We start from the raw sequence: 27,706 nt of genomic DNA on the forward strand, positions 1-27,706 counted from the left end.
TTATACAAAGTCCATTTTTTTTTCCTTTCTGTAGGAAGGGCGGGAGGGAACGTGTAACTCACATAGTTCCCTGAGCAAGAGAATTATTAACCAAAAGAACCAAAAGCTCTAAAGTAAATTTGAGTATTTTCTAGTGCTGAGGAAGGCAATGGATTGATGCCGAATTATATGCAGTTTTGTGCAATCCCGCTTGAAGTTTTATTAAAAACTTCCCGTATTTCTGTGGTTTTGTTTGTGTGTTTATTTTTGATAAACTGCAGGCATCCGTGTCTTCTGAGATTTGAAGAAATCAGAATAAATCCCATTACCGTGTATTTCTCTGGACTCCTATGTGCGGGGTGGCATGAGGACACAAAGATGCATAAGACTTAATTCTGGCCCCCAAAGGACTTCAAATTTAGTCGAAGAAACCAAGACATAAACACAGGAAAAGTTAGATAATTATGCAGGATTTAAATAGCAGGGCATTACATGACTAATGGACAGATGCATTGTTCAGGCAGCAATTCCTACAGGAGTTCAGAAGAAAGGTCATTTCCGGCGGTGGCGGTAAGGGAAGGGTGTAATGGCTTCAGAAACGAAGCGAAAGAAGAAAGGGGTTAAGCAGAAGGACTGAAGCGGGGACATTACTGAAGCCTTGTTCTGCAACTTCTACCCTACCTTTTGTCTCGGTTTCCCAAGCTGAGGAGGGAAGGACAATGTGCTCCCTCCGGTCCCGTCAGAAGGCGAGCCCGTGATTGCAGAACTCTCCGCACATAAGTGCCGGTCTGCCGTGACGTGCAGGAGGCATCTACTGCACACCTGGGAGGGTCTGTGGAGTTTTAGGTTACTAGGGTGTCATTTCTGTTGTTCGCGTTTACCAAGAACGATGAAAAGCCTCAGCGTATTGCCGGAAGTTTTGCCTTGTATCATTTTGTTTTGTTTTTCTAGTAAAGAAAGACTGCTCCAACTCTGAAGACATTTGAAGCAAATTACAAGGCAAATGACTACTTTGGGAAAACGGTTTCCATGTTTTTTTCTTCATTGCCTTGAGAAAAGGTAATGATGAATAAGGAAGCAAAACAGGAGAGGAGCCAGATCCCTCCAGATTCCAGGAGAAAAATGTTTGGTCATTCACCCGTTTGCCTGGCGTCCTCGAGGAAGCTCAGTGGAAAGTGCAGGTTGGCTGGTGGCCACTTTGGGGAAGCCAGCCTGACCTCTGGCATTCTGGAGACTATGGCCTCAGAGTTCATGGGTATCCTGAATAGAATTCGGGTATCAGGCATTTCAACACTGTTGTTAATTAGTTTGGGAATATGAATGGTACTCATTAGGCAAGGGGGCGTGGACCCATGCTGTAACTAACGGGACCTGTTCTTACACAACCAGCGATCCTTCAGGATCTCTGTATTCCATGTTTATGCATATTTATACACTTGCCTCAGTTACCAAAGGCCTTGAGGAAGCGTTCAAGGATCCTGGGGCTCCTAGTATAATGGCGATGGAAATTGAACCTGCTTTAAACCACTAAGAGTGCTTCTCTGTTGAGGGAGATGGCTCTTTCTGCTGTGGTCTTCCCTTCTCCTAAGATAATTGTGGTAAGAGGCACTAAGTGTGGCATGTCTGAAAAAAGGGATTGCATAAATGGGAAACTCTTATTTTCCCAAATATATCCGCTTTCTCATATATTCCATTGCTCTACCCCCTTCTCTGTGTCCGGAACTTGTGACCTGGAGATCATAAACAGGACTCTTCCCTACTCTGACAGCTTGGGGATGCAGAGCTAGGAGAAGGCAGCAGGTGTGAGCAAGAGTAACAGGAGAGGAGGAAACAGACAGGAAGATGAAGAAAGCAGGCATTAAAACCACGGAGACAAGGTAGAGTCCGCTAGTAATGCTCAGTGTCGCTTGCCCTACCCCAGTCTAAATGTCCGTGTCTGATTCAACCTCCCCAGAGGATATGCAGCCAGGAGAACCAAGATGAGGTGGTGCAACTCCGATATTGCATGTGTGTGTGAGTGTGTGTGTGTGTGTGTGTGTGTGTATGTATGTGTGTGAAGTCAGCCTCAATGAACTGCTGCACAGGTTGCAGTGGGTGAGGTCACGTGCCAGAGGTGCAGCTCGCCCAAGCTGTCTCTTGGTGCTGCTCTCGTCCTGAGATTTCCCTATTTTCAGCACCCAGCTTGGTGCCTGGCACACAGTAGGTGCTCAATAAATGTTTCCTGGATCACTAACTGGATGAATGAGCGCTGACCTTTGTAGGAGGTTCTATGACTTGGAATCATTATCGAAAGAGTTCTGCCCATGGTGGAATTGTGCCCTCCTTGTGACTTTCCTGCACCAACGGCAAGCAATGGGTCACCCAGATAGGCGGTGCACTCTTAACCTGGGATCCTTGGAGGAGCCTCTGGGTGTTTGAGAGCCTCATGATGCTGGATGCGAAGTGAGGACTTTTTCTAGGAAAGGGGCCAGAGGAATATGAGACCCAGTCAGGCAAAGCGGTACTGTTTTGACCTGGCCTAGTCCTTGCACAGGGTTCCTAGCACCCTCCCGTCCAGCACCTGCTGTGGGTTCTTGACATGCCCACCCTTCCCTCTTCCCTGGCATTACCAGCATTCCCAGAATTGCCCCCTTGTTACAGAGGGAAAAAAAGGTCGGTGGGGGGGGGGAGAGAGAGAGAAAGAAACCATACTTCCAAGATGATCTTGTCTTTCTTTGATCCCAGGGCATGTCCTGACCGGGCAAGAGGCTTCATGCTAATGTTCCTTCTGCCCAATGGAGGGAGGGAGAAGGAGCCCCCAAAAGATTTATAAGGATAGCCTTTAAAGTCAGAGCCCAGCAGACACCCGTGTGTTTATGGAATAAGGAAGGAGAACTAGGGTGGAGGTCAGAGGACCTTGTGCTGATGAAGATCTCCTGTAGGTATCCCCCCCCACACCACCCCCGCAGTAAAAATGAGGACTAGTGCTAATTCCCTCCTGGCTGTAGAGCTAACATGGGTTGATATGATTGTGCCCTGGAGGTTGGAATGTTTTTGCAATTTTTTAAAAAACTGAAGGTAAAAAGATACTTGATTACAAATGGGGATTTCTTCCTCCTTAAATAAAGTCTTTAAAAATCACTTCAGCCTTTGAAAGTGACATATTTGGTGTAAGCATCCAAAGCACGGTTGAAAATAATGGGTGCTTACAGTGCCGGGGGGGGGGGGTGTTGTTTGCATGGTATTCAACAATGCACACGTGCATTTATTCACTGTTTATCCAGAACACGGGTACGTGTCCATCTACTCTGCGTGAGGCCCTGGGAAACCTGCTTCAGCCCATGCTTCCTCTCAACACCCAGTCTGTGTGCTTGGCCACAGGGTTTGGGATTTTTTTTTTTTTTTTTTAAATTTTATTTATTTATCAGAGAGAGAGAGGGGGAGAGAGCAAGCACAGGCAGACAGAATGGCAGGCAGAGGCAGAGGCAGAGGGAGAAGCAGGCTCCCTGCTGAGCAAGGAGCCCGATGTGGGACTCGATCCCAGGACGCTGGGATCATGACCTGAGCCGAAGGCAGCTGCTTAACCAACTGAGCCACCCAGGCGTCCCGGGTTTGGGATTTTTTATATCTGCTTTACTCGGAAGAATGCTACTAGAATTTGCTCTGTGAAATACACCACTGACCTATTGTTGGGATAATTCTGAGGTTTGTAACCACTTCCTATGCACCCTCTATGAAGGCAGGCTGAAGTGGTGGTTCTGAAGCTTAAGCCCGCCTCAGAAGCTCCTGGAAGGCTGGGTTGTGAAGACGGATCCCTGCGCCCCACCCCCAGTTTCTGATTCACCAGATTTGGGTAGGGTTAGACTTTGCATTTCTAAGAAATTCTCTGGTGATGTGGGTAGCTAACCCGGAGACCACATTTTGAGAAACACCATGTTAGGGATTTTTTTTTTTTTAGACCTAAGGTCCTTGGAAACACTGCTCTTCCTGAGAATTGGTGTAATTTCATTATGGTTAATGTGAATCATGTTTGTGATGCTGATTCCCTTTCTGCTTTGCCTCAGAAGTTCAGATTCAGATTTGTAGCTCAACTTGAATAAAAGTTAAATAGTTTACACTTAAGCTTAGCCCCAGCCTTGATCTCCTGTTTCATTTTCCCGATTCTGATTTTTTAACTGTTACTATTTTGCAATTTTGTTTTAGAACTTCTTGTAAATGGACTCCGTGTTGTGGAATATAGTATATATTGATAAATATAACTGCAGTCAGTGTTCGTTTTTTGGGCATTTGGCTTTCAAATCTACTCCAAAATATTATGTTTCAAGTGTTTAATTCTTTAGCTATGGGAATACATTCTCTAGATTATTGATAGCTACTAACCAGAGGGTATTGGGAAAAAAAAAAAAGTTTGGTAAGAAGATGGGAAAGTTCTCAGTAAAAAAACATTTTTTTTGAAATAAAACAACTGGTGCATAGCTAATATGATACAATGGGTATGCAAAAAATTATATTTTTTTATTGAGGACTCTACAATAGCAAATTATACAGTTGCTTGGGTTGTTGGTGGACAGAGAAGGATGGAGTAATGAGAACCGTGAAGGAAGAAGTAATTATAGTGGCGGCCAGACGTGAGTGGGCATTAGAGTCCGTCCCTGGAAGACTTGGATGGTTGGGCTGCCGTTCTCTAGACTTGGGCTGGGGACCTGCATTTGTGTGAGGTAAAGCAGGAGACTCTGGAGCGGGGGTGGGGGGTGGGGGGTGGGGGGATGGGGAGGCCTGGCCAGGGGCCGGGAGAAGGTCCTACAGTTCTTCCTCGCTTGGCATTGGGCAGAATAATGAAAAGCGGGACTGTCTTGAAAACCTGTTCTGAGTCCATCTGTTTTTTAGCTGAGGCGTTGCTATTCAGATTTTCTACAACTCTTTGTGAAATCAGATGGTGTAATGGGCATGATGTCATTCGCATTACGCGGCCTTAGCTTCAGAAAAAATACTCATTATGTTAGATGGTAGTTGGAAGCAGTTTGTAGCTGATTTCTCTCTCCCTCTCTTTCTCTCTCTCTGTCTCCCCTCTTTCTTCTCATTGCCTCTCTCTTCCCCTCACTTTGTGCTTTTCCTCTACTTCAACTTAAGAGAGAACACCCGACCAGCAGCTTATCTGAGAACAGGTGAGAAAGGTATACTTCTAAAATAAAGCCCTGTGGGGGTGCTTGGGTTCAGCATTCAGCTCAGGTCATGATCCCAGGGTTCAAGTCCTGCATCAGGCTCCCTGCTCAGTAGGGAATCTGCTTCTCCCTCTGCCCCTCCCCTTGCCTTCTCTCCTTCTATCCCTCTCTCATTCTCTCTCTAATAAATCTTAACTAATGAATCATTGAACACTACATCAAAAACTAATTATGCACTATACAGTGGTTAACTGAACATAATAAAAAAAAATTTTTTTTTTAAAGCCCCAGGGTTGTCACTTTGGACCTCCTCCAAGAGTATGGAGTCACACAGAACATCACCGTATGGGAACTGGCTCAGGCGGGAAGTCCTGCCCCTGTGCCAGGTGGGGGAAGTTAGGAACGGGTTGTCTTAGCATTCATATGGTGATGTTGCATACACACTCCGAAAAGGTTAGGTATTCGTTGGCACAGCCGCCTCTGGCTTTCTTTTCATTCATTTGGTGACAGAATCAGATTTATCACCCATCATATTGTTGCTAAATTCAGACTTTAATCTCTCTGAAAGTTACCTGGATTTAGGGCTCACTGGAGGCAGGTTTTATTTAAAAGGTGTTTTTCTTAAATAGACATTTAAAAAATAATTTCAGACTTACAGAAAGATCATGACGATAATACGGAGAATGCCCATATATCCCCACACCCAGTTTCCTCTGTTATTACTCTCTTACGTCAGTGTGGTACAGTCGTCACAGCTAATGAACCAATAATGATATATTATTCCTAAACCTCATAGATTAATTTAATTTCCTTAGTTTTTACCTAATGTACCCTTTCTTTTTTTTTTTTGCAATCTTTTAAAAATTTTTTTATTTTTTCAATTTCTTTTCAGTGTTCCAGAATTCATTGTTTATGCACCACACCCAGTGCTCCATGCAATACATACCCTCCTTAATATCCACCACCAGGTTCACCCAATCTCCCAACCCCCTCCCCTCCAAAACCCTCAGTTAGTTCTTCAGAGTCCATAGTCTCTCATGGTTCATCTTCCCTTCCAGTTTCCCCCAACTCCCTTTTCCTCTCCATCTCCCCATGTCCTCCATGTTATTCCTTATGCTCCACAAATAAGCGAAGCCATATGATAATTGACTCTCTCTGCTTCACTTATTTCACTCAGCATAATTTCTTCCAATCCCGTGTCCATGTTGATACAAAAGTTGGGTATTCATCCTTTCTGATGGAGGCATAATACTGCATTGTATATGTGGACCATATCCTCTTTATCCATTCATCTGTTGAAGGGCATCTTGGTTCCCTTTCTGTGTCAGGATTCCATCCAGAATTCTGCTGTGGTGTTGAGACCACCTCTTCCCATCAGTCCTTGGAGAACTGGCCATCAGAAGCTATAGTTGGAAATCACAGGGCAGGGGGAAATAGAAAGTGGAAAAATTAAGCATGTTTTTTAGGGTTTGAAGTCACAGTTTTTCAAACTGACCTTGTTTCTGGTGAGCTTAGAAGCTTGAGGAGTACCAGTCAGGTGTTGTGTAGAATATCCTTCAATTTGGCTTTGCTTAAGGTTTCTCTTGTCATTAGACAGGGGATAATGGAATTTTGGGGAGGAAGATCCCAGAACTAAAGTGCCATATTTCATTACATCACATCAATTACATCATTGCACATACATACAGGCTATCACCATGATATAATCCTCTCCGTGTGGACCTTGATCACATGGCTTGCCTAGTGTTTGTCAGGTTTCTTCTATGAAAGGACTCCTCTCCCCACCCATTTCTGTACTGTAGTCTTTGGAAGGAAGTCACTATAAGTCACTGTGTACAGCCCACACTAAAGGTGTGGCAAGTTATGCACCCCCTCCTGGAGGGGACCGGTATGTACACACATCATTTGATATTCTGGTTTGGAGATTTGTCCCTTCCCCACATTTACTTATTTATTCAATCATTTATTTAGGTCTGTGTAGACTTGGGAATATTTACTTGATCCTTTAGGTTATATATAATACTACATTACTTTTTGGCTCAAACTCTTCCAGTTTTGGCCTTTGGGAGGTCTTTTGGGGTCTCCCTTCCCTTTTGTGGCATACCTCTATCATTGTGTCAGGACAGTGTGATGAGCACTACACTGCAGGAACCCCCCACCCCCCAATCACGGTGTTTCTTTCTTTTTTTTTTTTTTTTTTAACACTTTCTGTTTCTGGTACTATAAGATGTTCCAGGCTCATTTTATATAGTCCTTGACACAGTCTTGGAATCAGCCATTTTTCCCAGGAGCCCTGGTTCCTTTTTCTCAGCAGAATTAGAAACCAAAGTTCTGGATGGTTGGGTGTGCGTGTTGCTCATTGCGTCCGGGTTCTCCCAGCTGACAGAACAAGGAAATAGGTGTATGTATCCTAACTTTTGTATACATATCTGTAAGTATTTCTGGATCTATTCCTCTGTAGCTGTATTAAGCAAACCTGAGCTCACAGGGATGTCTCCAACTCCAGGGCAGTACCACATGGGCTGTTCCAGCCCCTCTCCCTCATCTGCAGACTCCCACCACCCTCCATCCGTCTGTTACTGACAGGTATAGTGCTGTCGGAATGGTTAACTCCCACCCCACAAGTTTAGCTGGAGTTCAGTGCTTCCTGTTGCCTTGAGGCTTCCCTCACATCCAGATTCCCTTACGTCAGCGCCTTTTCTCTCACTCCCTTCAGTGAGGAGATTGCATCCACTTTAATTCAGCTGAGTCTCATGTCATGGTCTGCATTCCATCCTGGGATCTCTTGACTCCCTAAATGCTTTTTATTTTTTAATGACATGCATTCAAGTTCATGGTGCTGTGAAGTTTTAAGGGTTTTGACAAATGCTGAGTGTTCTGGATCTACCCTACTCCTACTGCCCTAGAAACCCCCCTGTGCTAATGAAAGCATTCTTAAGAATTTGAACCTGCTGCTAGGCGAAATAGGAATAGGTATTAGACAACAGTATCTTATAGGAAAAGGCAATTCTCTGGGGCCTTGTTTGCTGCTCTAAGGGAAGGAAACCATGTGGGTTGGGTTTTACCTTTTGGTGAAACCCCCCCATCCAAAGAGTCCTAGTTCAAGGTGTTTGAGTGCCTCTGATTTAGATGTGGGTTAGGAAGGGGGTGGTGGGTGTTCTATCTCAGGTCTTTCTTCTTCCTTCCCGAGTTCATCAATAGCCCCAACTCACCATTTTGTCTATCATCCTGTTGAAAGTCCTGCCAGCCCGTTGTATCTGGAAGCAGTTCTGTTCTAATTCCACCTGATGCTTAGAAGTTGCTCTGCTCTTAGGCTGTCACCGGGCTGATGACCTGGTGGGGTTGCAGCTGTGGATGGAAACTAGTTCCTAAAAGTGGACAAAGGTTGCTTTAGGAGGAAGTGAGAGAATGGAGCAGGTGAACTTCATGAAACCTTCTTTTTTTTTTTTTTTTTAAAGATTTTATTTATTCACCTGACAGAGATCACAAGTAGGCAGAGAGGCAGGCAGAGAGAGAGGGGGGAATCAGGCTCTCCACCGAGCAGAGAACCTGACATGGGGCTCAATCCCAGGACTTGGAGACCATGACCTGAGCTGAAGGCAGAGGCCTAACCCACTGAGCCACCCAGGCGCCCCTTCATGAAACCTTCGTGTGTGGCAGTTATGAATCAGGTTGATCAAGAAGACAACTGCTTTAGGATTCTGTTCACAGAGTGGTGCGGATGATAGTGGGACCTTAAAGTCCAAACCTACTTTAACTTGCCACCGATTTATTCTTTCCCCTTGGGTGACTGTACATATGGTGGGGATAATGGTACTAATGTTCTCCTTATGGGAAGGCAGTTGTGAAGATTAAAGGGAAAAAAATCATGTGAAACTGCCCAGGGTACCGAGTGTGAATACAGTGTCTTTCTGCACTCTCTTCTTTCTGTTACTGGTTCTGCTTTCTCCTAGCCTCTAAACATGGCTTTGGTCCTTGGTATCTTTGCTCTTTGAACTGTACCTCCTATCCTTGGGATCAACTGTCTTTTGGCTCAGTCTTGCTTTTGTACAGGTGATGCCTAAAACTTTGCCTGGCCCTTTGTTTTAAGTTTCTGACTTTAAGTTTCTATCTTTTTGCCAAACACTTCTACCTGGATGTCTCCTTAAGGAATCAGTATGTTTAAAAATTAAAGTTGTGCTCAACCAACTGAACTTCTAGACTCTCTTCTTTAGGTTGTGTGAGAAGCTTCCAGATACTGGAGCCCTTTTTTGGCTTTTCATCATCTCAAACCCTTAGTCTGCATGTCATCTTGAGCTCCTTTTGCAGTGTTTTCCTCTTGTCTCTTTCACTGCTCACCTGTACCATCGGAACAGACTCCTAACTGTCCCTCCTTTCCCCCATCCAGTCTACTCCCTGCCGGCTTGTCTTCCAGCCTGTCTTACTATTACCAGTCCGCTTTTTAAAATTTAAATTTGAACTCCACTTGGCATCCAAAGCTTGCGTTTCCAGCTTTACCTTCAAACTCAAACTATGTAGTCTGATTTAACTAAACTACATTTTCCTTCGTGCCTTTGTGATGTTCTCTCTCTTCTTATCTTGGCAGTGGAAATCGTAGTGGTAGAACTAAACTTGCAGGGGAGGCTTCAGGGCCATGGATGTGCTTTAGCTTAGAATGGGGAGGACCTTTGTAACAGAGCTGCTAAAGATGGGATGGGTATCATGGAAGAAGTCTGTCTGTTACCTCCTGTTTCCCAAGCCTGAGGACACCTTTAAGTCCTTATCGTCCTCCACCTCTCAAGCATGTGGCTTCTCTTCTCTTTTGAAGTTGCTTTCTCCCCATGTCCCATGACACTGTGCTTGGGCAAGGTCACCCACCTCTCGATTGCATCTCTGGTTCTTTCTTCTGTCTCCTAAATCAGTCTCCTCTCCTGTTGCTTCCATTTCTGTGCTTTCTTGAAAAGTTTCATGGCTCTTAGTGATCACCTTTTGAGAAAGATTCCCAAATAAAACCCCCAACCCTGTCTTTATAATTTGTCTGTGTTTCTAACTTCTTGCCAGATGTTTCTATTTGAGTACCTTGTATCCAAATTTGAATTCATTTCCTTCCTTCTAAAACATGTTCCTTCCCCTTGAGTTCCCTGGTTTGATTAATAGCAACAGAGGTTGGCGGACATTTTCTGTAAAGGGCCAGACAGTAAATATTTTTGGCTTTGTGGGCTTTAAGGTCTTGGTCATAACTACTTAACTTTGCCTTTTGTAGCACAAAAGCATCCATAGATAATACATCAACAAAGATAGGTGTGCTGTGTTTCAATAAGATTTTACTTACAAAAATAGGCAGTGGGCTGAAATTGATCTGTGGGTCATAGTTTGCCAACCCCTAGGTTACCCAGGTCCAAAATTCAATGTTTCTTTGCTTTTCTACTAATTTCATTTACTCTCTTCTTAGGATATTTAATTTCTGCTGATTCTATCCTTATGAAACTTTTTGTATTTCTAGACTATAGTGCTTCCACATTCATTGGTCTAGTAGAGAAAATGTCCCTTTTACATGTTACTGTCCATCAATCTGCCTAATCAGAAATCTCCAGTGACTGCCCTTGGCCTGATTAATAAGGTCAGAGTTCTCACAGAGCAGCTGCTTCTAGGGTTTTGCCTCCAACCTTCTCTTAGTCCTCTGAATGGACGCTTTTGCAAGTACACTGGTCTAGTCTGTATTCTGCTATTTGTTCTAGCTCTGCTCATGATGCTCTCGTGACTCACAGTGGCCTCTCCCCCACTTATTGAAGCCTGAATATTCCTTCTCTTGATCTGCATGCACAGTGCTTTTGATGCTATCCTTACTTCTTCTGCTGAGACTGCGCTGGGCTCTATTTTATATCTTTATAGCCTTCCTCCTTCTCCATCTGAGGCAGCCCAGTAGATGGTCCGTTAAGATGGGTAATGATCACGCATTGAATCTGTCTCTCCTCCAGATCTGCCCATGCCTTTGGAGTTCCTATCTCAGTTAATGGCACCAGGGATTATCATTGGCCTTGGAGACTCTGTGACTGCTTGTTAGGTTTAACTGCTTCTCCCTGTCCTGTCTTTCCCCTGTCTGCCTCCTCTTATCCATCCCCTCTGTTGCTGGCTTAGCTCAAGTCTTCTCCATTCTTCGTTAAGACCACTTGACTAGCCTTTGAATGTGTATTGCCAACACTAGCTTCTCTCTCCTTATAACCCCAACACCCTGTCTATAGGGACCTGTCATGTAGGTGTGATTCTGCAACATTGTTGATTGAAACCCTTCAGTGGTTCTCCATTGTCCTTGGGTAAGGGCTAGCTTTCCAATGTGCCACAAGTCCATGGTTGATTGAATACCCTTTCCTTTCCAGCCTTGTTTTTTGGCCCATTTCATTGACACAGTCTACATTCAACCATATATAACCCCAAAAGGCCCTCTATGGACTTGTATAGACTTCCTTCTCGGACCTATCTGGAAAACTGTCTGAATTCCTTGGAAGGGTATAAATGCCCCTTCTGCAGAGCTTTCATATCTCCTTCTCTCTGGAAGACCAAAAAGAATAAAGGTGTCATCAGATAACCATTGGGAGAGACGCTTGGGCTTGATGTAGTTTCTGGTGTCCCTTCAAATTCAGAGTCTTCTAAAGTTGACCTGGAGCCTGATTAATGAACAATTAAGTAGAGAAGTTTATAAAGCATCTTGAATGCTTAAAGATGCTAAATATGCAGTTTTGACTTATTTCCTTGCTTTGGTTTTGCTAAAGCTTTTGCCTTCTTCCTCTATTATGGTGAATAGAATAAGAGTCAACAATGTAGAATAATTCTGGATTTATTTATATCCCTTCCTTTTTTTAAATAACCTGAGATCTTTAGTTTAAAATGTTAGGATGGGGGCAGAGCAGGAGGGAATAATTATTTCAGTACAGATATTTCATATCTGCCTCTTCACTCTAGGAAAGTAAACTTAACATCTGTGGCAAAACTTACTAGACTCTCCAGCTCCTGCTATTTCTCCTTTCTTGTGGGAGCTTCCCCTCAGAGAAGGAGGCTTTTTATGGGGCTAATAGCTCTTATCAGACAACCACAGAGGTTGTGGAAAAGGAAAGAGGCCTTGAGGCTGCTGAGTAGGACGACATTCATCTCCTCCAGCCATGGTCAAAAGCCACCTGTCCCTTTCATCTAGTGTCTCATCCTGGCAAGGAGACAGTATGTTCTCTTTCTAGAAGGATCTATGGAGCAGAAAAGAGAAAGTTAGAGATCATGAAGAAAAGTGACCCTTTAAAGTGTTCCTTGATGTAGAGGATACCCCATATGGAGAGGGAACACAATTACTATGGTTCTCTCTCTAGATTCAGAGTCTGCTTGGCATGAGGTCCTTGTGGACACCCTCTTGGAGGAGAAGGAAGGTGCCTTTTTAGTTTTGAAGGGTGTTACTTTGAGAGGCCTCTGCTGTTTTCTAGGGAGGGTGTTTGGCTTCTTCCAAGGACTTGGCCTGTTCCTTTTAGTCTATCAGGAGCAGCGCCAGCAGTTCTAGACCGCCTGGAGGCATAGGCAGGTTCCTTCAGAGCCTCTGTCCTCATTCATAAAGAAGGCATCTGGTAAACCTTCCAGCACCGGATTAAACTGCCTAGGAGGTAAAGGGGGAGGACTTGTAGTGAAGCCTTTAGAAGAGCCTAAGGCAACTTTCATTTAATTTACGTTTTCAGTCCCTCAGATACTGGAGTCAAAGATTGAGAGAAACACACCCACTGCACTTAGAAGATACAAGTACACCATTTCTCTCTCTCCTTAGCCCACTCCTTGGCAGAGAAAAAAACAAAATTAGTCCACAGAGATATCCAATTTTGACTATTCCTGATTTTTTTCATTATGGGCAGTGAAACTTTGAAAAATTAATTATAATGCACTAGACTTATCTTTGCCAAAAGAGACATAGTTTATGCTAGAACATAGAGGTAATTGGCTCTGAGTGAAATAATTCTAAATTTAAATTTACAGCAGTTTTGTGGGTATGTGTAGCTTGGCTGGTGAAGAGTTAACATATGCCTTAAATATGAATTTTAGAGGCAGATTCTTTAGTAGTCTTCAAACATCTTTCCTTGCCCAGTGGAATTCAGAAACCACTTCTGACTTGGAGCTCTAAGAATATTAGATAAGAAAAAGACTTAAATGCTAGTCTTCCTACCAGATGTCCTATTACTAGAGCTGTGGCCACAGTCCAGGGCTCTTTTCCCAGCCTCCTCTCTCACCACAGTGAAGGGTCCAGACTTGGCAAGATGAGGATTTAATCACTAAGGTAAAGATAATATCTTTCTTCACTTTCAACCTCAGATTTGATAAGTCCCACTTTTCTGTTCAGTTTTTGCCATCTTTTTCTGATAATTTTTAATCTGTGGTATTTCTTAGTGTGCCTTTAACTCCTAAAACTTATCTGATGATTAGATGAAAATAGAAAGTTAGCAGGGCTGTAGGATTTGCCTCATTCACCCCGCTTTGTTCTAAACTCCTTCCTACAGTGAGGGGACGCACTGTGTGTCTACAGCACATGACCCTGACTCGGGTCCTTCAGGCAGCTGACTAATGGGACCTGAGCTGCCTGCTGCTTTTCACCAGCCCCAGCACAGACTTGCCATGCTTAGCAACTTCTGCCTCGTACCCCTGTAGGGAGCCATCTAGTGACACTGTCACACTGGTCTGGGGCCACACCCACTGGCCTTGGCAGTGAAGAGGTGTGCTTGGTACACTGAAGCTGGCATTTGGCAGGGAGCACCCTCAGGTGCTGACGGCATGAGTGTTACCTGAGTTTGCAAAGGAGACCAGTGATGTGGTGCCCTAACATGCCGGAAGCCCAAGCAAGCTGGCATCAGGGGGAGCAAAAGGCAGTGGGCAAGGCTACAGTAACCTATATGCAGGTGCAGTTACACACAGCAGCCTTGGGGCAGGTGACCCAAGGGACCCAAGCCAAAGGACCAGGTGACTGCTGGTGACCTTGGTCAATTCCACAACTTCTCTGAGCCTTCATTTTTCCCCATCTGTATAGTGGCAGTGGTGATATTTACCTTGCAGATGGTGAAGGTGAGAAACAGTGTAGGTTAGGCACGTAGCTCCTACACACTGATGAACTCAAGACACAGTAACTATTATTTCTGTTACTGAAGAACACAGCCACACACCTCCTTGTTGGTTATTGGGACAGTCCTGCATGTTTTGCCTCTAGGAATTAGAATTCTCATTCTTAAGGCTGATAGTTTCAGCTGGAAGAAAATTGTGAAATGCCTTATCATGTTTTTAGGTTGTTACTTATCCCTAGAGCAAGACTTAGAAAAGTTATAGAAACATGTCACTGGGCCAGAATCTGAATATCACAGATGTCTGGCTCAAGGCCCAGAGAGTCTAGGTAAACGTCTACCTTTGCCCAAATAAAGGATTGTTTTTCCTTTTAATATGCTAGATCCCTCTGCTTATCCCAGGACAAGATGAATATTAAGTAGGCAGAAGGTTCCTGTCTATGATCAATTCTAATGCCTTTTGTGAAGGGAAATGGTTGTAAATTATTACCAGTTAATTAAATGAGTGTTTCCGTTGAGTCCTGTGTGCAGGCTTTTATCCAAGCCTGTTTAGAATCATGCAACCTTGGAGCTAGAAAGGTTTTTAGACAACCCTCTCATTTCATGGCCAAGGAGATGGAGTCGGGATGTAAGTGACTTGCTCAAGTGATGCCAAGGGGAAAGCAAACCTTGGCTCGGGGGTGTAGGGAGGAAAGAGGGGTTCCTGGTTATCTGGTGGGTATATCATGTGAACAGAGCATAATTTATAGGCAGTGGGCCCGTGCAGTGCGTAGGCTACTGGCATCTTGGAGTGCTTTTCTATTTATGAAGTGCTGTCACATTTTTCTTATAAGACAAAATATTATTCCATTTTATAGGTGATGAAATTGAGGTGGTCAAATGAAACTTCCAATTCAACTCATTAGACCAGATCAACAGATATTTGGAGTGTTTACTTGGTTCAAGGAAATCTGCTAGGCCCTTTGGGGAACATAAAATTGTCAGATCCTGCTGGATGGAGCGTACAGACTTATTGCAAGTGACAGGATATAAGTAGATGAAATTTATCTAATTGTTCAAGGGCATAAATAAGTATTAAGACAGTAATCGAGATAGGAATTTTGAGATTGGAGGGATCAGTGTGCATGTCAAGATCTTCCTGGCATAAGTTTCTTCCTTCAGCTCCTGTGGCTGCGTCGTTTTCTTGGTTTTCTTGTCAGGTGCACTTGGTTACGCATCCCACTGTCAGCCCCAGGGAACAACTTTGGGAGATCCTGAGCGCCTGGCGGTGATCCCAGCCCTAGGAGTAATTCAGTAAAGGTTTGAATGAATGGATAGGTGAAGAGAGATTTTCCAAGCAGAGGCAACAGAAGGAGCAAAGGTATGGCTATGCCCTGGTGAGGAGACAGGCCTGACCAGAAGAGCAGGTTTAAAGGATGGAAGCTTGAAAAAGTGGTTTGGGTAAATTAGTGGGGAGGTAGTCAAAAGAGAACCCAGGTGGCCCAGAAAGCTAGGTGGAGCAGCTTGAATTTTATTCTGAAGGCACTGGGAAGCCTGCGGAGGCTTTGCTGGGGGAAAGTTGATGAGCGCGGCACTTGGAAAAGGGTATCTGGGCATCGAGGTATAGAATCTTCCTTGATTTTGGTTTGTTTCTAATTTTTATTTATTTATTTTTTGTCACTTGTTCATATCCTATACTTGGATGTCATACCTAAGAAACCATCACCTAACCCAAGGTCAGGAAAACTTAATCCTGTGCTTTCTTATAAGATTTTTATAGTTTTAGCTCTTGCATTGGGTCTGTGATCTACTTGGAGTCCATGTTTCCATATGGTAAAATGTAGGGGGCCGCCTTCATTCCTTAGAATATGGATATCCAGTTGTCCTGGCACCATTAGTTAAAAAGACTATTCTTTCTCCATTTAATTGTCTGGTCACTCTCCTTTGGGTAATCCCGCTCTACGGCTTGTCCTATTTTCCTTACTCCCACTCCCAGGCAACCTCTGATGAGTCTTCTGTCCATACTGATTAGTTTGCCTTTTCTAGACAGAATGTACTCTGTTCGGTTTCTTTTTTCTTCTTCTAATTTTTATTTATTTATTAATTTATTTTTTATTAATGTATAATGTATTATTTGCTGCAGGGGTACAGGTCGGTGATTCATCAGTCTTACACGCTTCACAGCACTTAGCGTATCACATACCCTCCCCCATGTGCATCACCCAACCACCCTCTCTATCTGTTTGGTGTCTCTCATTCAGTATCTCCCATGCTGTTGCGTGCATCCACAGTTCATTCTTGTTATTGTTGAATACTATTCCAGTGTGTGGCTTTACACATTTTTTAAAAGCTCCTGGGAGCATTTGTGTACATATCTTTGTGTGGACACAAGAGGTCTCGATTCTTGGGTAATTACCCGGAGGGGAATAGCTGGGTCAAATGGGAGGCGTACGTGCAACTTTTTAAGAAAATGTCCAGCTGTTTGCAAAGTAGTAGTACCATTTTACAGTCCCATCAGTGTGTAAGGATTCCAGTTGTTCCGTATTTGTACAAACAGTATGGTTGGACTTCTTAATTTAGCCGTCCTAGCAGGTATATGTTATTGTTGCATTGTGGTTTTAATTTCCATTTCTCCAATGAGTAATGATGTTGAGCTTGTATTTTTTGTACCTATTTGCCATCTGTATATCCTTGGGGAAACATGAAATGATGAAATCTGTTTTTGAAAAGTTGGATTGCTTGTTTTCTTATTATTGAGTTTTGCAAGTTCTTTATCCTGGATACCGGTATTTTATCAAATATATGATTTCCAACTATTTTCTCCTAATCTGTGATTCATCTTTCATACTCTTGACTGTGTCTTTCAAAGAGCAGAAACTTTAATTTTGGTGAAGTCCAATTTATTGTTTTCTTTCATGGATTGCGCTTTTGGTTTTGTATCTAGAAAAATTTGTTGGACTAAATCAGTGCCCCCAATTTTCCCTTATTATTTTTCTTGAGCTATTAAATTTTAAGTTTCTCATTTAGGTCTGTGATGCATTTTGAGTTAATTTTTGTTGTAGGTTACAATGTCAGAGTTGAAGTTGTTTTGCATGTGAACCTCTGGTGTTTATAGCACCATTTATTGTCTCTGAGTTTTTCCCATTTACCTGTTTGTGCATTAGAATGTCATTTTTAAAGTTTATTGCTTACTGACCAGGGCCCAGGAGTTGCCCTACTGACCCACCGAAGTGGTCTGTATGAGAGAAGAGTTAGTATGAGTTAGAGTTCTTCCCTCAGTGTCTGTTACAGAAAGCATGCTAAATGTGTCCATTTTTAGTTTAAATTCAATTAATTAACATATAATGTGTCATTGGTTTCAGACATAGAGGTCAGTTATTCATCAGTCTTATATACCAGTCGATGCTCATTGCATCACGTGCCCTCCTTAATGTCCATCATCTGAGTGGCATCTTGATTGATAAATAGGAGTTTGACAATTAAAGAGAGGAAAGGGTTTTCTAGGCAGAAAGATTACCTGCCTCCAGTCCCTAGGCAATAAGTGTCAGACAGGTAATGTGTATTTTTCACAGTTTTGACTATATGCCCCAGTATGCTATCTGACTGTAAACATGTTTTGTTGATCTCTCAGATTAAATGAAAAAAAAAAAAAAAAAAAAGCCTCCCTCGAGAATCTACAAGTAATTTGAAGAGGCTGGGGAACAGGTTGTATATGTGTTTGGCATGGTAGGGACACAGCCTGCAGGGCTATGTGCCAGGCTAAGGAGTTGGAAACCTGTCATTGGCAGCAGGTGGGGGAGGGTGAGTCTGAGACAGGAAATAGCTAGAAGGCCATTGCAGGTGGTCAGGTGAGGCAGGGCAGTAGGAATAGGGAGGAAGAGGCAACTTTAGGAGAGGCACAGTAAGTGGGTTTGATGGGGTCAGATAGATTTAGATGTATGTGGGTAGGAGCCTAGGCTGCCAGGTCCGTGGTGGAGTCAGGACTGTGGGGTTTCAATTAAGGGAGTATACAATGAGAATTTGGATTCTGGGCATGTTGATATATTGAACTGGACTTGTCTCATTGGGACAAGGGGGTGGAGTCTTTCCAGAAAAGGTGCATATGGAGGTCTGTGCTGGAGACTTAGGAAATGAATACAACACTGTCCCCCATCTTTAACCTGTACCCTTTCGGGGATTCCCGTATGTTTGTTTCTTTCTCCTACTCCTACCCCAGAGAATCTCAAGTTGGTGCTAAAATCACAAGGCTGAATCTTCCAATGGAAGAAAAAGAGGACTTCCCAAGATTTAAAGGCAACCTGAGGGAGGGGGAGGGGGGAGAGGAGAGGAAGAGAGAGAGAGAGAGAGATGCTGGAAAGAAGCCTGAGAGAGAAAGAGAAGAGTGCGGGAAGACCAGGGTAGAGAGTGTCCTGGAAGCAAAGAAATTCATGAACAAGGAAGCTGTCGAGGATCAGAGCTGCAGAGAGCAGTGGAAATAAACACAGATGTGCTTTGGATTTGACAATGGCACTTGCCAAGGGTTGCATGGGCTGCTTCAGTGCCAGAGGGAGGCAGAGGGTCAGGGTGTATGTGGTAGCATAGATGTTAGAAAGTATAGAGGGAGGTGTAACTGTTTTTATATATTTGACGTATTCTCTTTGGCTGCCAATTTGGATAAGTCTTTGGATGTTAATGGTAGAACACCCTACTCAAACTGGCCAAACTGAAAGGAATTTATAGGCTCTAATAACTCAAAAGTCCAGAAGAATCAAGCAAGGCTTGATCTCAGGGTTTAAGTGATATCAAGATCTGGTCTCTTTCTGTCTCTCTGCTTTCTCTTCTTACCTGGCTTCCTTCTCCAGCCCGACAGGAAGGGAGCTGGATACTCCCAAGTTTATGTCCTTCTAGATCAAAATTCAGCAGATGTGAGATCTTATCTCTGTCTTGTAGGTCCAGGATTCCTAATTGGACCCTCTTGGTTTTTGTGCCCAAACCCAAGCCAGTGACTGGGGGGAAGAGAGCTATGATTACTCAGCTGACCGTGTAGAGGCCATGTGTCCTCTCTAGACCAGTCATCATGGCTGGAGGAATTCAGTGCTCTGATTGACAAGACCTGGGTCATGTGGCCCATGGAGCTGAGGGCAGAATCCCAGCTGAATCATTGGGACTACCTACAAGGGAAGGGTAGTTCTGGAATAAGAGCCAAAGTGCAATTCCTGGAGGCTAGAATGGATGTTCTAGCTGGAGAGAAAACATCTACCAGTAGGGGAGAGACTAGGATGAGTGCATGGAAATTACTGGTTGCTATACTTCCGCTTTTAGAGAGAGATCTTTCTATGCAATGGAGGAATGAATGAGGCCCACTGCAGAGGTAGCAAGTTGGCTGGCACGCAGTCGTGGGGAGGGGGTCTAAGCAGTCACTACGAATAGATATTGGCAGCCCATCAGCACTGAGTAAATGGAAAAGGGGATCTGGAAGGGCATTTTCCAAACTGTTTGTCTGCAACACAGGAAATGCATTTCTACACCAGTACACCCTCAAAATGCATATGAAAACACAAGCAGAAGTTTCATGACATAACACTTTTCCTTACAACGTGACACATACGTGTTTACTCTTCCAGAATCCCGGTTGTGTGCAACCCAACTCTATTTGATTTCATGTCACACTAATGTCAAACCCGCCGTTTGTAAAACCGTCTTCGAAGGTCAGGGGTGTAGGTGGCGTAGGCTTGAAGCTGGTGTTTGAGTCTGGCTTGTCCATGATGATGGTGGCACTGGTCAAGCCTGAGAAGGCAAACCTGTTCTGCTTACGGGAGCTCTGGATTCTGCTAGTGGGATCTCTGGTTTCAGAGCAGCTCTGGCCACGTGTAGGGCAGGGGCAGGGTGAGGGCGTGGCCTGCTTTTGGAGGGAGTTTCCAGGCTGGCCCTGGGCCAGGGCATCTCCGAGGTGGGACGGGGTTGTCTGTTTGTCTGGAGGCTGGTAGTGGCTCCTTCTGTGCCAGCAGCCGCTTGTGTTGTGAGGATGAATGCGTGTGCCTGGTGTGCTCTCCGCCAGGCCTTTATATTGAAGATGAGGGAGTGGCTTTTTAAAAATAACATATTTTTGACTTGAAACAAGTCAAGGCAGCGAGTGGAGACAATTAGAGACTGACATCCTGTTTAGTCATCTCTCCAGAGAGCTCTATTTTCAGAACTGTTCCGTAAAGGTTCACAAGGGGTATTCAGACAGTTTAGGGGATATTGTTAACTTTAGTGGTCATGGTGATGTAAGTAGCCGATTTGAACGCTGGGTGATCGACAGTGTGGTAACGCCTTGGAAGCAGATTTTGTGCGAGGGATGGGGGGCTTATAAGAATAGGCTATTGTACAGGTAAAGCTTTCTGAGTCAGAACAAGGCAAGCATCTTTTATTTTGAAAAAGTCTGTAATCAGGGTGTGGCATTAAAAATATGTGGTGGTAAGTTAGGGGAAGGTCAATGCATTTTTCCCCCAGTCTTTGTCACCTAGGGGTACAGTCAAAACAGTAAAGAGTATTGTCAAGGCTCTTTGAGCTCATTTGATGGAAGCCAGGCCAGAAATGCTGAATGGTGACGTCACAGACTTTTGGATGAGAAGCGTGAAGCTTGGGGTGGTTAAGGACCTTTCTCAGAGTCTAGAACCAGATGCCGCAGTCAGGCCATGTCCTCATTTAGTTTGAGCACAGTTGTGATTTGCAACTTCTTTAGTGTAATATTCTACCCAAAATGACCAGTTGTATCTGTACTCAGCTCCTCTGGACCTGTCTCTCTCTTTGAGGAAAGAAATGGAGCCATAGTCTGAATCCAACAAGATTTTGACAATTGTAAATTGATGTATTTGGGTCCAAAAGAACCTCACAATCTAAGGTTTAGAGGTGTTCTTGGATAGTTCGAGCTTAGCACCCAACATGAAGAGGGCAGAGCCTGTGTGCCTGGGCTAGTGAGATCAGAGCAGGTGCTGCCTGAATCCAGAATGGCATGTTGCACCGGGACAGGACGGAGCCCAGAGACGGCAAGCTGCTGAGTTGGCAGAGTGGATGTATCCCTATCTGAGTGCATAGATGAGAGCTTTAAGGGATGAACAGGCAAGAGTCATGGGTGCAGAGCTCCTGAATTGCCTTCCCTGTGCTTGCTGAAGATTAATTACACTCAAGTGAAAATGGTAGAGATGGAGACTGTACTCTTCTCATATTTTTCACTTCCTGAAAGGAAAGGTTGCAGTTGACTGTGCCACATTTGTTCGTTACCTCTTATGTTGCCTTGTTTCTCTATTTCATACATCTGTCACGTGATTATTTTATTTTTATTTTTTTAAGATTTACTTATTTGAGAGAGAGAGAGAACGGGGGAGGGGCAGCAGGAAAGAAAGAGAGAGAGAGGGAATCTCAAGCAGATTTCCTGCTGAGTGTGGAGCCCAATGGGCTGAATCCCACAACCCTGAGAGCATGACCTGAGCTGAAATCAAGAGTCTGATGCTTAACCGACTGATCCACCCAGGAACCCCTTCCTGCCATGTAGTTTAATAAAATGTTGCTCTGACATAAGATAGGGTTATTTCAGAAACAGTGTCCAAGCTTACAGGTACTTCTCAATAATATCACGAAGAGCCAAAATGGAAGAGATTAAAATTCAAGACACGCGGAAACATTGGAAGAACGATTTCCCTTCGATTCGCTTTTCCCCCTTTACAGTTTCGTGTGGTTTCATGCGTTTCTTACCTGTCTGCTGTTGAATGAAATTCTTAAGTCTGATCAATGCTGTGATTTTGCACATGTAGGCCTCTTTGTAAAGAATTATTTGAGGCCCCACAAAAAGGACTTCAAAGTTAGAATATAACACATGATTCTTTTCTCCTTCTAGGTGGATCTGGAGCCAGAAGGGAAGGTGTTTGTGGTAATAACCCTAACGGGGAGCTTCACTGAAGGTAAGGACGAGTTTGGGGTGGTTTCTGGTAAAAATGTAATCCTAGTCGCTGTCAGTAGGAGTTTCTGACCTGGAAGTTTATAAAAAGAGCATTTTGAAAATGATACTTTAAAAATGGTTTTATGTTGGGTTGGCTCCTATTTTGTTTGTAATGATCTGTTGGTTTGGATTGCCAGATTACATATATTTGCCAAATCTGGCGATCTCATGATTTGTTTGACGTACTCACTGAATTTTATTTTCTTCATCAACATCTTAGCTGAATGGGTTCTTGCCTCTTCTTGTTCATGTCTGTCAAATTGTATTAAAGATTTTTGGTTTGGGAGCCAACTTTTCACTTTGCCCTGAATGTGTTAAAAAATTAAGGATCATAGTCTCTTTCTTACAATCTTTATCTCCTTCTGCCCTGTAAGGGATTCTAGTCCTCTCTCCCTGGTGCCACCCCCACCTCCCACTCCCTAATTTTTTTTTTTAATTGAGGTAAAATATATATACAGTGAAATGAACAGATTGGAAGGGAGGAATTTGAGTTTTAGCAGATGCATGCAGCCGCATCCCCAGCACCGTGATCCAAGGTAAAGAACATTTCCACCACTCTGAGAGTTCCCTTGTGTCCTTTCCCAGTCAGTCTCTTGCTGCCAGAGGCAATAATTGGGATGTTTTATTTTTTTTTCACCATAGATTAGTTTGCTCTATGCCAGAAGCTCACGTAAATGGAACTACATAGTATGTTCTCTCTTGTGTCTGATTTCTTGCACTCAGCATAATTTCTGTGGGACCCACCCATGTCCTTGTGTGTGTTAGCGTCCCATTCCATGACCTACCCATTCTCTTCCTGATGGACGTTTGGAGTCATTAGGAACAATGCTGCTAATATGCATGGTTATTCATACATTTCTGTCGATGTGCCCTTTCTCTCCTCTTGGGTAGATATACAGAGTCCTGGAGTTGCTGGGTAATAAAGGAAATATATGTTCAACTTCATAAGAAACTCTCAAATGTTTTTCTAATATGCTTATATTTTTATACTCACACCAGGAGTGTATGAGCATTCCGATTATTCCATCTCCTCACCAACACTTGGTATAGTCATTCTCTTTAACATTAGACAGTCTAGTGGGTATGAAACAGTATCTTGTGGTTTTCATTTGCAGTTCCCTGATGTTGAGTACTTTTGCATGTGGTTCTTTTCTTCCCAAGTACCAGCTAAAGTCTTTTTGTTTTCTGAAATTTGGTTTGTCTTTCTGTTAATGATTTATAGTTGTTTGTTTTCTAGAGAAGCATTCTTTGTCAGAAATTGGCATTGTGAATACATTCTCCTTATGTGTGGCTTGCCTTTTCACTTTCCTAGTGGTGTCTTTGAGCAGAAGTTTTAAATTTCTCTGAAGTCCTGTTTATCAATCTCCTCTTTCATAGCTTATACATTTTTTCTCTGTAAGAAATCTGTCATAGAGTCACAATAATATTGTCCTCTTTTCTCTTAGAAGATTACAGGATTTTATGTTTAGGTCTGTGTTCCTTCTTAAATTAATATTTGTGTGTGGAGGGGTTGGGATTTCTTTCCCCTGTACTACAATCCAATTCTCCTTCTCCCTGCCATTTCTCGAAGACTTTCTTTTTTCTTGGCAACTTTGTCACCAATCATTGACCCTACTGTGGATCTATTTATAAACTGTTTTGTTCTATTGATCTACTGGTCTTTCATTACACCAATACCATGTCATCTTCATTGCTGTTGCTTTATATTAAGTCTTAAGGCTAAGTAGTGCGAGTCCTCCAAATGCGTTTTGTTCGTTTGTTTGGAGGCTATTTTAGCTATCCTCAGTATTTTAAATTCTGATGTCAATTTTAGAATCAGCTTATCAATTTCCACGGAAAAGCGTACTAAATTTTGAATTAAAGTTGTATTAAATCTATCCATCAATTTGAGGAGAGCTGACATCTTAACAGTTGTGCACATCGTCAAGTCCATAAACTGGGTATATTCCTCCATTTGCTGATGGTCTCTAATGTCTCTCAGCCATATCAATATTAGAAATTCTATATAATTTTCAATATAGAGATCTTGCACATATTTTAAAAAATATATTTCTAGGTATTTTAAGCTCTTGATGCTGTTATACATGGTATTTAAAAATTTTTATTTTGGAAATTGGTAACAGTATATAGAGATGAATTTTTTGCTTGACTTTGCAATCTATGACCTTAAAAAATTTCACTTACTAGTTCCAGTAGGTTTCTCTTTCTCTCTCTCTCTCTCTCTTTTTTTTTTTTTTTTGTACCTATCTTGGGATTTTCTCTGTAAATAATCATGTTGTCTATGAATAAGACCATTTTCTTTTTCTTTTCTAATGTTTATGACTTTTATTTCCTTTTCCTGCTTTATTGTGCCCAGAGGCGTTGAGGACAGACCTCCTTGTCTCATAACTAGTTTTAGGAGGAAGGAATTTAGTCTTTCCTTATAAGTATGATGTTAGTTATGTGCACTTTGTATATATACTTTTCATCACAATCAAGGAAATTGTCAAGTCCTGGTTTTCTGATAGGTTTGGTTTTTCTTTTCTTTTCTTTCTTTCTCTTTTTTTCTTTCTTCCTTTTTAAATCAAGAGTGACTGTTAAATTTTGGCAAGGCCTTTTTCTTTATCATTGACACGAGCATGTGGTTTTTCTCCTTTGTTCTTTTTTTTTCCCAGCAGGCAGCTAAATTACTGGCTATCACCTGAAAATTGTGAAGGCTTTTGAGAGTGGGATTTTTTTTTAAACTTTCCCCCCTTAGTTCTTGGACGGATTCCATAGTCCCGAGACATACTGTTCACTCACAAGGTCTAACCAAGTTGGGGTTTCAGTGGAAAGCCTAAGGCATTTTAAGTCCTTTTAACTTTGTGGAACTTGGCCTCCAAACTCTCTCTCCTGCAGTGGAGAGAGAACAGACATCTCACCTCCTTTCTCTCAGCTTTCTAGTTACTGCTTTTAGTGGACTTCTCTGAATCTCTCTTGAGTATGCACAGGTTGGAGCAGTTTATAGATTTGGGGATTCTTCTCTCTGTGGCCATATCTTTTCCAGGATTCCTCTGCTCAATTTCCAGTCATCTGTTAGTCCTGAATCTTGTCTTTAAGCCAGTAAAACTGTAGTTTTCTGCTTGAATTCTTTTCACTTGACCTTTGCAGCCTGGGGAATAACCTTGGGAGATGGCCTATAAATATGGTTCTTGACCAGTGCATTTTCCTTCTTTCGAATGTCAGATTCCCTCCAATTTCTGTCCTCTTTTGGATGCTTTAAAATATATTTCTAGAGGTTTTAATTGTTTGTGGTGGGAGGGTTAGTTATTAAAAGCCACTCTACCACTAAAATCCTGTGAAGACTTTTAAACCGTGGCTTAAGGGTTTGTCCTTTTGGTGTTGGCATTTTGCACATTGGTGACACTTTTGAAAATTGGTTTTCTCTTCTCTTTGCTGACTGCTGTTCACGTGGGAGAATTGTTTTAATGTTAATGTTTAATTTTTCCATCGTGCCCCAATTGTTGCATCATATCTTTTTGCTCTGATATTGAAATTACCATATCTGTGGGATACTTGAACCTGAAAAAGCTCTCTAGATGATGGTTTGGTCAGCTCAAAGACATTTTTGTTTTGCCTGGTATCTTGTACATAGAAGATTGAGAAAGAGGAGTCTACTGATAGCTCAAATAAAATATAATGTTACAGAACACTGTTGCTAGAACATTCTCATAGCATGGGCAAAACCACAGTAGAGGCAGACCCCCCCTCCATGAGAGAAGAGACAGAGCAAGGAGTGGGTGAGATTCTCAGTGTGCTGAACTGCCTTTCTGCACTAAGTCACACAGGACTGATGGAGTGAGGCCGTGCACAGCAGACCACGTGTCATTGTTCCATAGTCATTCTGTGACTTCCTTTTTTTAAAAAGTGATGTCACTTCTCAAGGACTAAACTGTATCCAGATTCTGGCTTCCTTACTTGTAACACTAGAAACACTAGAAAGAACACTGGGACTGGAATCCGTGTGGATGTTGTCTTTATATTAATTGATTAGCGTTAGTGATAAGAAAGGAATGCCAAATATTACTAGGGGTGAGTTCTTACCAGGTCATTGCAATGCTGTTCTTTTTAGAGCGGACCCTGGGTAAACTTGTATGGCTGGCTGAGTTCCTCTCTGGTCCTCCTCCCTCCTCCCTCCTCTTTACATTAGTCCTTCTTGCTCGCTGCCTTTAACTGTCTCTTAGTTCCAGTAAGATACCCAGTGATCTCTTCTCTCTAGAAACAGTTGCTCACAAGGAAGACAGTGAATTCATGGACTAATTCACCCCAGAGTAATAGCGACCAGTAATATGTTAGTGTTCTACCCCTCGGAGGTGTGCCTGCATATTTTAAAAGCTGCTAAAACTGATGTTTTATCCATGAGAAGGAGATTTTTAGTGTTGACATTTCAGAAGCCATGGCATCTAGGGGTGGGATATATTTTAGAACCTCAGATCTGTTCTGTCTGTGGGAGCACTGTCTTGTCAGTCTGGCTCTGAGGCTGGGGCTCAGTATGAGCTTGCACGCTGCTGCCGCTTTAGACCACAGCTCCCTTGTCAAACGCAGAGGACGTGAGAGCTGCCCGTGTGTGTACGTGAGAGCTGCCTGTGTGTGTGTGTGTGTGTGAGACACAAGGGAATGCAGCCCTACCTTGCACCTGCTATAGCTGCGGCCGCATCTGGGGCCTAGCATTGTGAGAATGTCCCTGGCTTGGCTTCACTCCTGGCAGCCACTCTGGGTGACCCCCAGCCATAAAATGACAGGTTGGCTCATGGAACGTGTAGAGCTCTCCTCCTTATCTTGGAAGCTGAAGGGCTTTACATAAGAAAGCACTGTGAAGTCATACAGGCCCAGAGCTCTCCTGCTGCAAAAGGAGCACTGGCCTGGGATCCCAGAGGGATGGCCAAAGTTCCAGAAATGTTGCTTGAGCCTCAGGGTCCATCGGAGGCTGTGGTTTTGAAGGCCAGATGTGAAAATGTGTGGTGCTCTGCCACCCAGATTTGTAGGGTGCTGTGTAAAAGTATGCTAGTGGGATTCCCATCTCCATGTTCCTCTTGTCATGGTAGCAAGATTCCTGTCATTCTCCCTGCCCCTGCCTGGGACCCCATGAATACTCAGTGGGTTTGTTTTATTTTGACATTGGATTTATTTTATACTAGAAGTTTCAAGAATTTGGTGAACAATGACAGATGTGCTGCTGGCTTAGCTCCATGCCTGTTTTCTTTTCATGGCTTCCTATAGGAATTCTGCTGCTAGCTCAGATTCTGTAATTCCAAAGCTCTCCTTAAAAAAGAAAGTGCTCAAATGTGACAGTGATCTGTGATATACAGGGCGCGTATTAGGAGCTACTGACTACTTCTCATTTCTTCCTCTCCTTTTTGTATCTTTCATTAGTTATGCTAAAATAGCAGCTAAGGCAAACAGATTTTATTAAACGTAAAGCATGACTGAGAAATGACATGGGACATACCTGCCAGGTACAGACCTGTGATTCGACGTAGATGCTGGGGAGATAACAATGGACAAGACTTAGATACTCTCTGGAGGGAGCTCACAGGAGCAGTGGGGGTGGGGGGCAGATACAGCCCCCCATGTGT

At 43.1% G+C, this 27,706-nt stretch overlaps 1 protein-coding gene across 1 annotated transcript in view; it reads left to right on the forward strand.

The window, feature by feature from the left end:
* Positions 1–27,706, forward strand: part of PRKCH (protein kinase C eta) — a 224,408-nt gene that overhangs the window by 45,225 nt on the left and 151,477 nt on the right. The window contains exon 2 of the mRNA XM_059373336.1: positions 22,011–22,074. Coding sequence (XP_059229319.1) covers positions 22,011–22,074 — 64 coding nt within the window. The remainder of the gene's footprint in view (positions 1–22,010; positions 22,075–27,706) is intronic.

This window comes from Mustela nigripes, chromosome 13 (genome assembly GCF_022355385.1).
Source record: "Mustela nigripes isolate SB6536 chromosome 13, MUSNIG.SB6536, whole genome shotgun sequence".
NCBI lineage: Eukaryota > Metazoa > Chordata > Mammalia > Carnivora > Mustelidae > Mustela > Mustela nigripes.